The 12,941-nt window shown below is 35.8% G+C and overlaps 1 protein-coding gene across 3 annotated transcripts; it reads right to left on the bottom strand.

Annotated features, from left to right (window-relative positions):
* Window positions 1–882: 882 nt before the first annotated feature.
* Window positions 883–12,092, bottom strand: LOC109063578 (protein MGARP-like). Of its 3 annotated transcripts, none has more exons than XM_042770037.1 (8): window positions 11,857–12,092; window positions 8,948–9,048; window positions 8,749–8,854; window positions 7,998–8,015; window positions 5,213–5,548; window positions 2,676–3,491; window positions 2,385–2,435; window positions 883–2,058 (listed from the first exon to the last, which is right to left on the bottom strand). In XM_042770037.1, exons 1-7 carry the CDS (start codon window positions 11,936–11,938, stop codon window positions 2,416–2,418), a joined length of 1,479 nt encoding a protein of 492 aa, XP_042625971.1. In that variant the 5' UTR covers window positions 11,939–12,092; the 3' UTR covers window positions 883–2,058; window positions 2,385–2,415. The 3 variants fall into 3 exon arrangements, with proteins under 3 accessions (XP_042625971.1, XP_042625970.1, XP_018936166.2); XM_042770036.1 differs by having other exon boundaries at window positions 2,683–3,491; XM_019080621.2 differs by lacking the exons at window positions 883–2,058; window positions 2,385–2,435; window positions 2,676–3,491; window positions 5,213–5,548 and adding an exon at window positions 6,704–6,947 and having other exon boundaries at window positions 11,857–11,982.
* Window positions 12,093–12,941: the final 849 nt, after the last annotated feature.

Here is a 12,941-nt window from a genome sequence, read left to right as displayed (position 1 = left end):
CGGTCAACAGACTGATAGAGAACATGACTCAGTCTAGGCTAAGGAGCACATGTATTATTGAGCTCTCCCCGTAATTGACTCTGTGTGCCAGAGAGGGAGAAGCGGTCGCCTTTTGATCCACTGATTATTTCTCCTTATTACAGACCAAGTAAAGGAAAGTGCTAAATCTCATCTAATAGTGTTCATATCTCCTCTTTTCTTCACTACATACCCATCAAAAAATTCTAAACTCATTTATCGTTGAACATGCTTCTTGTGTATCCTGCTTGTAGCAAATGAAAATATCATACATCTGATGCTGTAATTTAATATAGAGCAACAGTGCATGCGTAGGATATTATATGTTTATTGTTTTAAATGCCATTTACTCATTTAGGAGAAGGATCTAAATAGAGGACGCATAAGCAGTTTTTTTGGTTGATATAATCCTTAGGTGTTTAAAAGTTTTATTTCCTTTTCATTACTTTTTTTTCCTGTTTCATTTTCAATAATCCGGTCTGCAGTTTCTGTTCAGACCAATCCACCACATAACCCCGTTTTAAACTGATATAATAATCTATACTTCTGACTCATCCCTTTTTTCTCAATAAAATGGTTTAAAGGCTCAGTTATGAGGTTTATCTCAACTGTAAATCAATTGCTATTTCATGAAAGAAAGCCCATCATAACATGCTCAGGAAAAATGTAGAAACACTGGATACAACTATGGGGCACCATTGTGCACCAGCAAGCATCACAACAAAAAAGGAACCTCAAGGTATAGGTAAATGTGTACATGTGTAGATTTTGCCTGGGGGCCCCAATTCACTAAATCTGCCCCTGATCACACAGAAATGTTTTTCAACTCTTTATTTTTCTTTTACATACATTCATAGTTAAAAAAATAAAATAAAACGCTAGTTAGGGCCTACGGTGAAAGGTGAAACTTCAAAAGAGCACATGCATGTGTATTAAATTCCTAACCCTGAAAACAAAATCAAAAAGAACCCATGAACACACCCTTTATACTAAACCATACTTCACATTATTCCCTCACATTCACATTATAAAGTTGTATCTTACCTATAACACTTATAAGGTCCCTTTTGAAACATGAAGGAGATAAGAAACAAAATTGTTAGGTATGTTTTTTTTTTTTTAATCTGACATTAATTTTCCTTCTGGCTCGATATAGTATATCTGTCTACCATTCCAAAATCTCAAATCAAATGAGCATCAAAACTAGTATCAAAGTAAGTGTAACATTTTCATAATAGGTTTGGTGATGGTGACAAACTAAGAGAGAACAAGAAAACAAAGGCAAAGGATGCAGCAGTGGGGTTTACCTTTTGGATAATATTGTAATGTCAGCCTTTAAAATTAATACTGGAATGTGACTTGTAACATGGCTTATTGTTGTATTGATAATATTGATACAGGTTATCTGTTTGTCAGTTGTTTTTTTGACCTATTCATGTCACATTGGTAATGTTAGTTGGTTACTATAATACTGGTTACTGGTTAAAGGAGAACACTGTCTTTTCAAGCTGAGGTAGAGAGGTACAAATATAAAAATGGTGTTAATTCATAAATAATGCAAATGAAAAATAGCATATATTGAAGATAGAGGAGAACCTGAAGTCTAACCAAAAAATTGGTGGTCAGCATGCAGATATGACAGTGTTTGTGGCAAATGTTTAGCCCTGCTGGTATTGTAACTATTGACATGGCGTTTCCAAGACATGTCCTAAAAATGTGATGTTTGAGGTAGGGTTCACTATAGTATAGGCTCCAATGTGCAGTTGACTCAAAAAGAATGGAGTTCCATTTAAAAAGGGTATAAAGATAGGTCACAAACTTGTATGTCTCACATCAAAGTGAAGTGAAAGTTCACATGAAGTAACCACTCTCCAGTGGACAGCATGTAAGTGGAAAGAGTCGGAAGGAAACAGCCTTCTGGGCCCAGTGTAAGGATTACTGAAATCCAGGGGGTCAGGTAAGTAAGAAAAGGGCGAGGCACATCACTAATTCTTTATCAGGGAACCAGTTTACTATCCCAGAACGTCTGACTGCTCCCAACTGAGAAAAAGACAAAACAAGAATGAAAATCTCAATATACAGTCCTTTCAATGGTTTGGGGTCAGTAAGAGTTCCTAATGTTTTTGAAAGAAGTCTTTTGTGCTCATAAAGGCTACATTTATTTGATTTGAGAATACAGTAAAAATTAATATTGTGAAACATTATATAATATATTTTAAAATCCAAGTATTATACAATAGACTATAATAAAAAGGTTTACATTTCCGAACATTAAATTTGATAAAACTATCAAATTTCAATTATAAAATATATTATATACTATATTAGTAAAAAAACAAAAAAATACATGATTTTCACAATGTTACCTTTTTTAGTTGGCGCTAATGCATCTGCACGTTAAGCATACGGCGCTTGCCCTATGAACAACATTAAAAAGTAACATTTAGATCATAAAAACGATGTTTCAAGGTACATCAAGCACTTACATCAGAATACATATGTCTTTGTCTTAATATATCTTTCCATCCTTTCACTAATTCACTTTTCAACTAATTTCAAGTATTTGTCAAGTAATGTTTCTGTTAAACCATATTTTTTGCTCCCATCATTATTTACTTAACTAGTTAACCCAGGACTGCATGGTTAAACCAGATTACCTGTTACCTGTCCCGATGGCTCTTCACCATCATCAGGGGCTGAGATGATCTTGCCAATCATGGGGGACACACCGAGCACCATGGGCTTCTTTTCTGTTTTGGGAGCTCCCTCCAAGATAACCACTATGTAGTCTCGTTTGGGCTCTTCCAAAGAATCAGGCTCACTTGATGTTTCAGCTAGAGCAACTTTCTCAGCTACCACTGTGCTTGCAACATCTGGTTCAACAACACTTTCTGTAACTTCCACAAATGGACTTGCTGCTTCTTCATCGACTATACTTACCGAAGCCTCTGTAACAATAGCCTCTGCTGCCTTCACTTCCACACCTTCCTCAACCACTGGAATAACCTCTTCTGTTACTTTGGTTGCAGGTGTTTCCTCAAGTTCTTCGGTTGCTACAACAGGTGCATCTTCAGCCACAGCAACAGGAGCTTCTTCGGTAACCAAGGAAACTGCTCCCTCTTCTGTTACAGAGGAAACTGGTGTCTCTTCTGTCACTGGGACAACCAATATTTCCTGTTCTATCACCAGGACATCAGATGCTTCTTCTGTGGATACTGGTGAATCAAATGGCTCTACTACTGGAGCCTCTTCTACCACTGTGGCAACAGGTGGCTCTTCTACAACTGGAGAAACGGATACCAATTCTCTTACAGGTTCACTTTCCAAATGATCTGTTGTAGGAACCTCAGTGGGCTTCTCTGGTACAGCTTCAACTGGCACATCTTCCATGGATACAGACTCCTTAGGAACAGCCTCGATCACAGAGGCAGCAGCCAGCTTTGCTGGTTCTGCTTCTGCTGGGCTGACTGATTCTGCAAGACACAATCAAACCACCCAATAATCACACACACAAGTACACAAGACATTAGATGTTTGAGAGGTATCAAATGACTTATTTAGAGGTTTTATAGCTGTCAAATAATTGTAAGTTTAAATATTATTAATAAATTGTCATATTTCTGTGTGTTTTTGTGTGTGACTAGTTTAAAACAGACGATTAATCTAGACAGAGACACAATGGAAAAGATACAAATGAGACTACCAAAAGTAGAACACAAAGGTTCATCCCCACTATATTAGTGATAGTTATAACAACAGAGAAACATGTGTAAGTAGCTGAAGTAAAGTTTAGCGCATTCAGGTATGATCTATGATGTGTATCTTTGATTTTTAGTGAGTATCATCATGCATGTTCACAGCATGCAGCTCCATTTAGGGGTTTCCAATCATTCAGAACATACATGAAGGCTTTACTGCCAAATATCACCTAGAAAGGGACACACCACAAGATTAACTACAACAAAAACACCAATGACCTTTACACTAAATTCAGCATTTTAAAACATTACTTTTAAAAACAGAAGATGAACATGTCAGTTTTTATGATGTAATATTTCATTTTGTTGTGTTTTCTGGAAAAACAAAAATTAAACACAGAATATATTTTGATATTTATCAATTTCATTTTATTAATTGGCTTTGGATCCATTTTATTACATGACTGCATTTTTCCAAGTAAATGAGCAAATTCATTAATCACACACACTTGACCGTCTTGATAAGTTACTGAGTTCTTTCAGTTCAGTCATACAGAGGAGTATAAAGGGAAAACTAATACAGAAACACAGCTGGCCTAGTTGCTAGGGAGCAAAACACTCACAGTTTTCACAATATAACTGGCTTGTACACACTAAGTGATATCTGGCAGAGAAATACTTTTTGACAAATCCAAAATGTAATAAATGAACTATTACTGTTATTTTAAAACAACAAATAACTACATACAGAAGTACATTTGCTTTTTGGTGTCTTTGCGTGCAATTGTTTCTCAGATAGGAAGTAAGGCAGAACAGAGGTTAAAGGAGGCTGGCTCAGATTTGTGAGAAGATTGAGAGTGAAGCTAAGAGTAAGAAATTAGGAGAACATGAGTAGATGGTCTGAAGTGTGTCCATTGGAATGTTTGGTCACATGTAACAAAAAGCAGCAACTTTGGATTCTCACAGTGGTTTCTACAGTTATCAACACTTGAAAAACGTATAATTTAAAAAGTTATACTTTATTTATATAATTTTCAAATATTTCCAGCAAAAATATACACAATAAGCTCTGTGCTATATAGTGGGATGACATTACTGCAAAGCAAGCATCAAATCCTGTAGTATAACATTGATGCAACCAGAGAAAGTACAGTATGATAAGGACTATACTGTTAATCACATATACTATAATTTAGTTCATGCGTCTCTGAGCACCTTAAAACTTCAGTTTATGTCTAAAGAATCTACTTGTAAGGGAGGAAAAATGATGATAGACAGAGAGAACTGCAGGATTTAAGCAATAAAATCTCTCAAAATTTTGTTCAAATGCCTATTTTTGTTTGGATAAAGTGAGACAGTGACCATTTTGCTATACAGAACATTTGAGTGTTCCATATCTTGTGTGTGTGGGTGAGTGTTTGAGTACCAATGAGCCATTTAGGACTCTGTACCAGAGGCCTCTGCTACTGCCTCATCTTTGGAGGCTGGTGGCGTACCGTTGCTCTCTGACGCTGGCTCTTCAGCTTGGATAACAGGAGTTTCAACAGCCTTTGCTGCTGCTTCTACTTCCTCTGCTACCTTCTGCACTTCCTGTGCCACCGCTGCCACTTCCTCTGCTGTTTCATGAACAACCCCCGCCACCTCAGCGACCACCTCTGCAGTCTCTGCAACTGTCTCGGCAACCTTTTCCACAACGGTCTCAAGAGTTCCTGTCTTCCCTCTAGTGGCCTCGGCTGTTTCCAGCAAGACCTCAGGTGCCTCAGCAGGAACATCCTCCTCGGCTGCGCTCTCTACAGTTTCTGCCACCTCACCTTCCTCTGCACCAGCTTCTTCTAAACAGACAACAGAGAAGAAAGAAAAATAAGGCATCAAGCTACGTTTTCATTTTTGGCACACTCATACTTACTTTTGAATCTCACATAAAAATGACTGGGTTGAAATGATAAGAAATTATATTTTAAAATGAAACCCATTTTAGGACTATACGATTTAAAAAAAGAAAAACTGCATATTTTGCAATCAAAATGTAAAAAATATAATAATATAATAATGTATTTATTTTTATAATTATTTAATAATTATAATAAAAATAAAAATCACCACGTGGCAGTAATTCAAATCATCTTGTCATAAATTAACTACTACTAATTAATTATTACCATGATGTTTTTATAAATTAGAGAATCAGAGAATTTTTCTCATAATTTATTATTTATATAATAAAAATAATTATTACAATTTATTACATATTACATTGCATTGAAATAAAATAACAGATTTTTTATTTATGAATATAGAGATGTAATATTATAGATCTTGCAAAATATAACTTTTGATTCAGGAGTGTAATGATACCTTGACAGTTTTTGTAAGGTGGTACTATAATCACCAATATCTATAATATTACTTTCCTAATATTCATAAATGAATCTTTTTTGAGAACTGTACCAACTGCAATTATTTACCTAAGAAATATATAACAATATAATGAACTATATTTATAATAATTTTTTTGTAATGTAAGAAAACTATAATTATTACTCAAATAATTATTTTTATTATATAAAGAGTATTGACAATTTATTTAGTTTATAGGTATATTATAATAGGATTAATTTAACTGAATTTAATTTATGCTAGCTACCTAAGAACATAAGTGCAGCTAAGAACATCCATATTTAAAGCATTTACACTCGCCACCAAGCCTTTCAAATCCTCTCACACACAACATCCATCTTATCAAACCTCCTGGAAACCTAGCTTTGTCAAAATCAAACATGACCCGATCACTGCAGGCAGCATGCAAAACCCAAGAATGAGGAGGGAGGGTGAAAAGAGAAACTGAACAGAAACTACAGGGAGAAAGGGGCTGGGAGGACAGGTGAGGAGAGGGAATACAAAGATGGTTGAGCCTTACCATCTGTTCAAAGTTAGCAGTACCAGCAACCCTGTGAATTCCAGCAAAACTAAATAACAACCAAAGGGGCTTTGTTGTGCGTGTTTAATTAGTTTACTCACAGAGGGAAGTATTCTTTTACATGTCTTTCAATTTCTACTGTATTACACCACAATTAACATTTGAAATGAGTGTTTGAAAGTCAATGGAATGAAAAATATCAGTTCAATGGAAAAAGCAGGAATCATAAGGACATTAGCTCAGGAGAGAATCATCCAAAAAGTTCTGAATGAAGACTATAGGTCACCAGCCCCAACTGTCCGAATAAGTTTATTCTGGAAAGAGTCAGAACAAAGAGACAGGAAAGTTAGGAAAGAGATTAGGTGAAGTTTTGAGTTTGTTGTTCAATATTATGATTTCTTAGTTTGTTTTTTTTATGGCATTTGAAAGTCCACAGTATAAAACTGTTCATATTGGCTGGCAAGACTTTCTGGACTGGACTGCAGTCATTAATAGAGAATCACAGGTAAGTAAGTTGGGAAAAAGGGTTGTGTGAGAGAATAGGAGTGCACAGGGGTGCAGATGGATCATATACACAGTTTATTTAAGAGGAAAGTGACACAGTGTCAAAGAGAAAGGCACCCAGTTCTGATTAACAGGCTTTCTGACAAACAGGATCAGGATTAGAAGGGTAACATGAGAACAACTACTAAACCAATCATACATTTAGATTTGTGCATTTGGGAGATGCCTTTATTCAAAGTGATTGCATTCAAGGTATCAGTTTTATCAGCTCATAATTACCCTCACAAATTGAACCTTGGCATCGTTTGGCATTGTTTTTTTAGCTCACTTTTCAGTTTCAGTCTGTGGAAGATCTAGGCTCTTTATAAACAAGCATTTGACATTGCAATTTAGTCATTATTCTACCAATATCTGCCCATTATAGTATCATCAAAGGATATAGCAAATAGCAAATATTAATCAGAACAGGTCATAACCTATGTGCCAATAATCAGTTTTTGTCCAGTGTTTTGCAGCTATCAGACAACAAGGTATCAGGATCAACTGAATGGGAGGAGACTGAAAAGTAGCAGGCGTCATCATTTAGTTAACCTTTGACCTTTCTATAATATAGTTCGAGTTTACACAGAAATAACTCCCAAAAATACTTGTTATGCAGCAGTTCAGATCATGCGAGTTAAAGCACAAGTTAATTTGAACAAAATTCACTAAATGGATCCTACTGGTTTTAAGACAAACAGATGTGTTACACAGACATTTAAGAGACAGAACTGTAATTAGTCCATTTAAATATCATAAAGTTATTTATTATGGTACTTCACGGAGAGATTATGACATTAAAAGATCACTCATGAACTCACCATTGCCATTCTCCCCACCTAAAAAAAAAAACAACAACAACAAAAATATTAAATGATGGCACACTGTGAATCTGAAATGTCATTAAACCCTGAAGCTGCTGTATAAACTCCCTCCTATCAGAACGCATTACAACACATAATATCTCCTTATTTATAATACTTAAAAGAGAGCTTTTTAATACTGCTGTTATTAGATAAGACAGTTTAGATATTTTGGGCTCAGGTGCAGAAGTGTTAGAGACGCTTGGATTTGACACAATTATTTAATGATCTGTCTGGAATTACCGTGCTGACCACGAGATAAATGTGAGAGGGTGCCAAATGTCTTCCACACACCCCAACATGTCTATTGTCGTGATTGTAATTCTGATGTTTTGGAAGGGCTGCAATGGATTATTCATATTTATCTACATTAGATCTCATATTTTTGGATTCAGACTGATTCTAAACCGACAAATTAGAGCATTCCTGATGCCACTGAGAATGAAATCTTCAGGGTTACTACCAGTGCCATGTAAATAGCATTGTTTTTATTAAATATGTCCAATAAGTTGCTGAAGATTATCTGCGTATTACCTTATACCTTTATCTTGAGAAAGCTATGCAACTAGTATTAAATTTTTTACAGACAGGTAAATGGTTTAGTTTAAAAAGGCCATAGGAAACTCCTTTTCAGAATCCCAGAAGTGACTAAATCACAACACTAAAAGCAGAATTAACACTGTTTAACCAGACCATAGATAAGACTTACCCTTGGGTGGCCATGCTTTGGGTTTCCAGTCAGACTTGGGACGAGCATCAATTTCAGAAACACGATCAACAAAACGTGCGTGGTCTGTTGAAACTGTTTTATAAGCCTATCACAGAATTCAATAAAGACATTATTTAATTTAACAAGTGATCTGACATCAAACTATATCATCAATGGTTTGAGTTTTAATCAGACTTACATATGCCAAGGCACCTGCGAAGGCTCCACCGCAGAGGACGACGTAAAAGAAATTCTCACCAGAGCCGCCAGGAACCAACGACATGAGCCTCCGTGGAACTACTGCATAGAGAACAGAGGAGTTAGACAAAGATTTTGGATGTGTAAAGCAACAATGTAAGAAATCCTTTATCTCTCTCAGTTTCAAGATTTAATCAATTTAATAGTTTAATAGAAGTTGAAATACTATCTGTAGTTAATAGTTAATGTTTTAGTTAAAATGTCTGAAGATTGACCTTCTTGTCAGTCAAACCAGAGATGCTTTCTGCCCAGTAGGTCACTGCCTGATTGGATTCTGGGCAATGGTTTTAGGTACCTATAATTATGCCTGTCACCATCAACATTAATTTAGATATTTTTTGTGTTCTTTCATTTCCATGACTCAGAAACAGAATTTTATACTATGGATGTAAAGTACTAAGCAGACTCAAAATAAAATTCAGGTTTGTAACCCTCTATATACAAGTGTTACTGCAACAGTTAAGGGTTTATATAAACATCAGTCAATGATTCCTCAATACATAAAAAGATTTATGCATTATTTTCTCTATTTTCTTACCTAGATAATTGCTTTTATATCACCAAATATTTCATTTTATAAACTTAGCTTCCACTAAGTCTCCTCAGTGCTGACAGTTCCTTGTCCTAAAAAAAGTTAGAGGGCAGGGAGCAACTTAAATTTAGAAAACCATCAGTGCAGTCCAAACAGGATAGGAGGGCAAAGATCATTCTGACACAAAATTTGTAGATTTGTTAAGGAGAAACTTCAATACTCTCCTTAAAATAATCCAGTCACTTGTGCCCAGCTAGAGTAAATAGGTTTTAGACACCTCTGTGTTATTTATACCAGCTATTCTGTTAATCTTTCCCAGGAGTCAAAGGGTGAAGCAAACTGAAAACGATATGTGCTCGGTTAGACTAATAGGAACCAACATAACTTTTTCAATGTCAGATGCTGATGACAATATCTAATTTAGGTTGGAAATGGCCGATATAATACCTATATTTACATAATACCATTTAACAACAGCAAATAAGAAATAAATGAAAGGAAACTCATATATCACACAATATTTACAAAATGAAAAAAAAAATCCCAATATACTGACATCTAGTGGTGTGGATGCAGTATATAAAAAAGGAATAAATTAATAAAAAAAATAAATTAAGTTACCAAAAATGCTCTGTTTGCAGTCAGTCACATTTATTTTATTCCACAAGTTAAAGCGTCCAATAATATATATCTTTTTTTACAACACTATATTCAAAGTTCACCATTTACAACATCATTTACTCAACCTCATGTCTGTTGAAACCCATGAACTTTCTGAACCAACTAACCAGCAAATCTCCCTCTGCAAAGAGATTTATCACAGCTTGATACTGGAGTGGCTGAGTGAACTAGAATTACAATGAAAGGCTTTAAGCAAGTGGTATCTGACAAGTGTAGGCCTATCGGCCATCCGCTCATGGCTATTTGAGGAGATATTTATTGAACAAGACAGACAGTGTGATTATATCTATGCTTATTTTCATGTAATATTCTTATTAACTGCATTACAAACATCCTAACCTAGATTTTCACATTCATTTATCCAATACAATCAAACACAGCACTGCAAATGTCTGGCTTCAAGAATGTTTGCATGTTTATTTAAACAACCAGGGTTTCCCAACAGGGGTCTAGTACTAACCCCCCTAGGGTACATAAAGGAACTGCGGTGATTGTGAGATTGAAATGCCAGTGCTAAATTAAATATAATAAATGCAAATGTTTAGATGCCTAAGGTAGAAAAACTCTAAACTACATATACAAATCCATGAGCTAAAACACAGAACTGAATTAAAAAAAAAAAAAAGCATGAGCTAGGGCACAAAACTTTAGACTAATTAAAAACTAGTAGTACTATCTAATAACTAGTCACAATTGGGAAACATACTAGTCAGACCTGAATAGTTGATGTCTGTATGTACCTAAAAAATAACATTAGTGCCTAATGGAATGGAGTAGCTTAAAAATAAGTACTAGTAGCATGAAATTGACTATTTTCAAGGATTAAAATGTAACACGGCTTGCCATACAGCAGCCACTGAGTTCCATAGGTCCGCGCGCCTGCGTCTGTAAGTATAAATCAGCCTTAACGCGACCACGTAAACAACCACGTGAGCTGTTCGTGGAAACATATAGGACCCTGAGAACATTGAAGGTCACAAATCAAGCAGTATGTGTACTTATACCCATGATGTCAAATTTCAACCGATTCCCTATTACGCAATTTTGTGTTTCATAATCCATTTAGTGACGACAGAATGAATTTGACAGAACAAACATTAATCGAATCACGTTCAAGAGTCCACAACTAACTTCACAATGTTTAAAATGCACAGGGATGGGTTTTTTTTTCTTAATAATAGGTCTCTGCAAAATGACTATTTTAGTGCAGATCTGCATTGGCCAAGATGGCTACATTTTTGTGTGCTTGATGCCAGGCTGCGGTTTGAGAAGTGTACATTGTGTTCCCTGAAAATGACTGCGAATATGTGTTAGTATAGTAGACTTGTAACCTCTGAAGGGCCCTAAAACGTGAGCGTTATCTCGAAAGCCATTTAAAACTGTGGAGCACCAATAGGATCCGATGTTGAGACTGACCTTCATGTCCCCTTAACCCTAAACTACATGTAACCTGCCCAAAAATTTGTCGTTTTTGTAAAATAACATGATATAGCTCGCTCAAGCACATTTTCACTGTCGGCAACATCGGAATGTGTGAAATATCACAATTAACAGATCGCGAAAGCCCAAAGCGCATTGCAAATGACATGATTTCTAGGAAAAATGAAACTTTATGAGACAGATAAGATGGTGCTCACCATCTCTATTGAGGTGTGCGCGGTACAGGGACTGTCGCGCGAGAGGCCCACACCTCTGCCAGGCTGCTCTGCACACATACATCGTCCAAACTGCGAGTCCTGCGGAGACGCAATGAATGACTGAAAGAGCGGAGACACACGGAGGGGAGGAGAAAACGCTCGACTAAACCCTCCCAACTGCTGGGATTCCGTAGCACTGCCTTCAAAGCGGTGTTGCCAACTAATTTTCAGGGTAAGTTCCTAAAGGCAGATCGATTTTGGTTGCTAAAAAATGCTGAAGGATGTTGTGATGTCATTGCATAACCATTACACAAAACAGCGTTCTTACGTAGAATATACAACGATATTACTCAAATCTCAGCGAAAAATATATATTTTTTACGTTATTTGTTCATAAAAAAAAATATTATAAACATAAAATATTTTAATTTGTAAAAAAGTAACAAAAGTAGCACATCTTGATGATCGGATATTTTTTACTACATTGAATCACTGAACAGTTACAGATTTAATGTATTTTCTTATTAACTAGTAAGACTGCTCTTTCTCAACAATTATAGTTAAAACAGATTAATTGCATTTATTTACTTTTATACAAAAGTCTACAAAAACAGCACACCTCGAACTATTTATATCAGGGGTGCCCAACCCTGCTCCTGGCGATCGACTGTCCTGTAAAGTACAGCTCCAACCCTAATCAAACACACCTGAAGCAACTAATTAAGGTCTTCAGGCTCACTTAAAAATTAAAGGCAGGTGTGTTTGATTAGTGTTGAAGCTAAACAATGCAGGACAGTCGATCGCGAGGAGCAGGGTTGGGCACGCCTGGTTTATATGAAGAACAATAAGTATTTATTTTTCACAGGTGTTTTAAGTTCCACATTGCATTTTGTGTTTTAAGGTTACAGGGTTACAACTTAATGGATAATGCAGAAAATTACTAGTACCTTTTCAGTTTTTCCACATATCTTTTCTTTAAGTGTACCTAATTGAACAACAATTGTACAAGCTAATAACATGCTGTATCATAAATGTGCATTTATTACTGACCAATTGGAACTAGAAACTTAATGCACATTTGATGT

Source organism: Cyprinus carpio, chromosome A14, assembly GCF_018340385.1.
Source record: "Cyprinus carpio isolate SPL01 chromosome A14, ASM1834038v1, whole genome shotgun sequence".
Lineage (NCBI taxonomy): Eukaryota > Metazoa > Chordata > Actinopteri > Cypriniformes > Cyprinidae > Cyprinus > Cyprinus carpio.
This window is presented reverse-complemented; position numbering and strand designations above follow the sequence as displayed.

What these genes read in the sequence shown, in the direction of transcription:
- LOC109063578 (XM_042770036.1), bottom strand. Translation starts at nt 11,938, where the DNA reads ATGTATGTGTGCAGAGCAGCCTGGCAGAGGTGTGGGCCTCTCGCGCGA. An exon ending in CGCACACCTCAATAGAGATG is followed by an intron (nt 9,049 to 11,856) that starts GTGAGCACCATC and finishes TTCTCTATGCAG; the next exon opens with TAGTTCCACGGAGGCTCATG. An exon ending in GTGAAGAGCCATCGGGACAG is followed by an intron (nt 2,436 to 2,682) that starts GTAACAGGTAAT and finishes TGTTGTTCATAG; the next exon opens with GGCAAGCGCCGTATGCTTAA.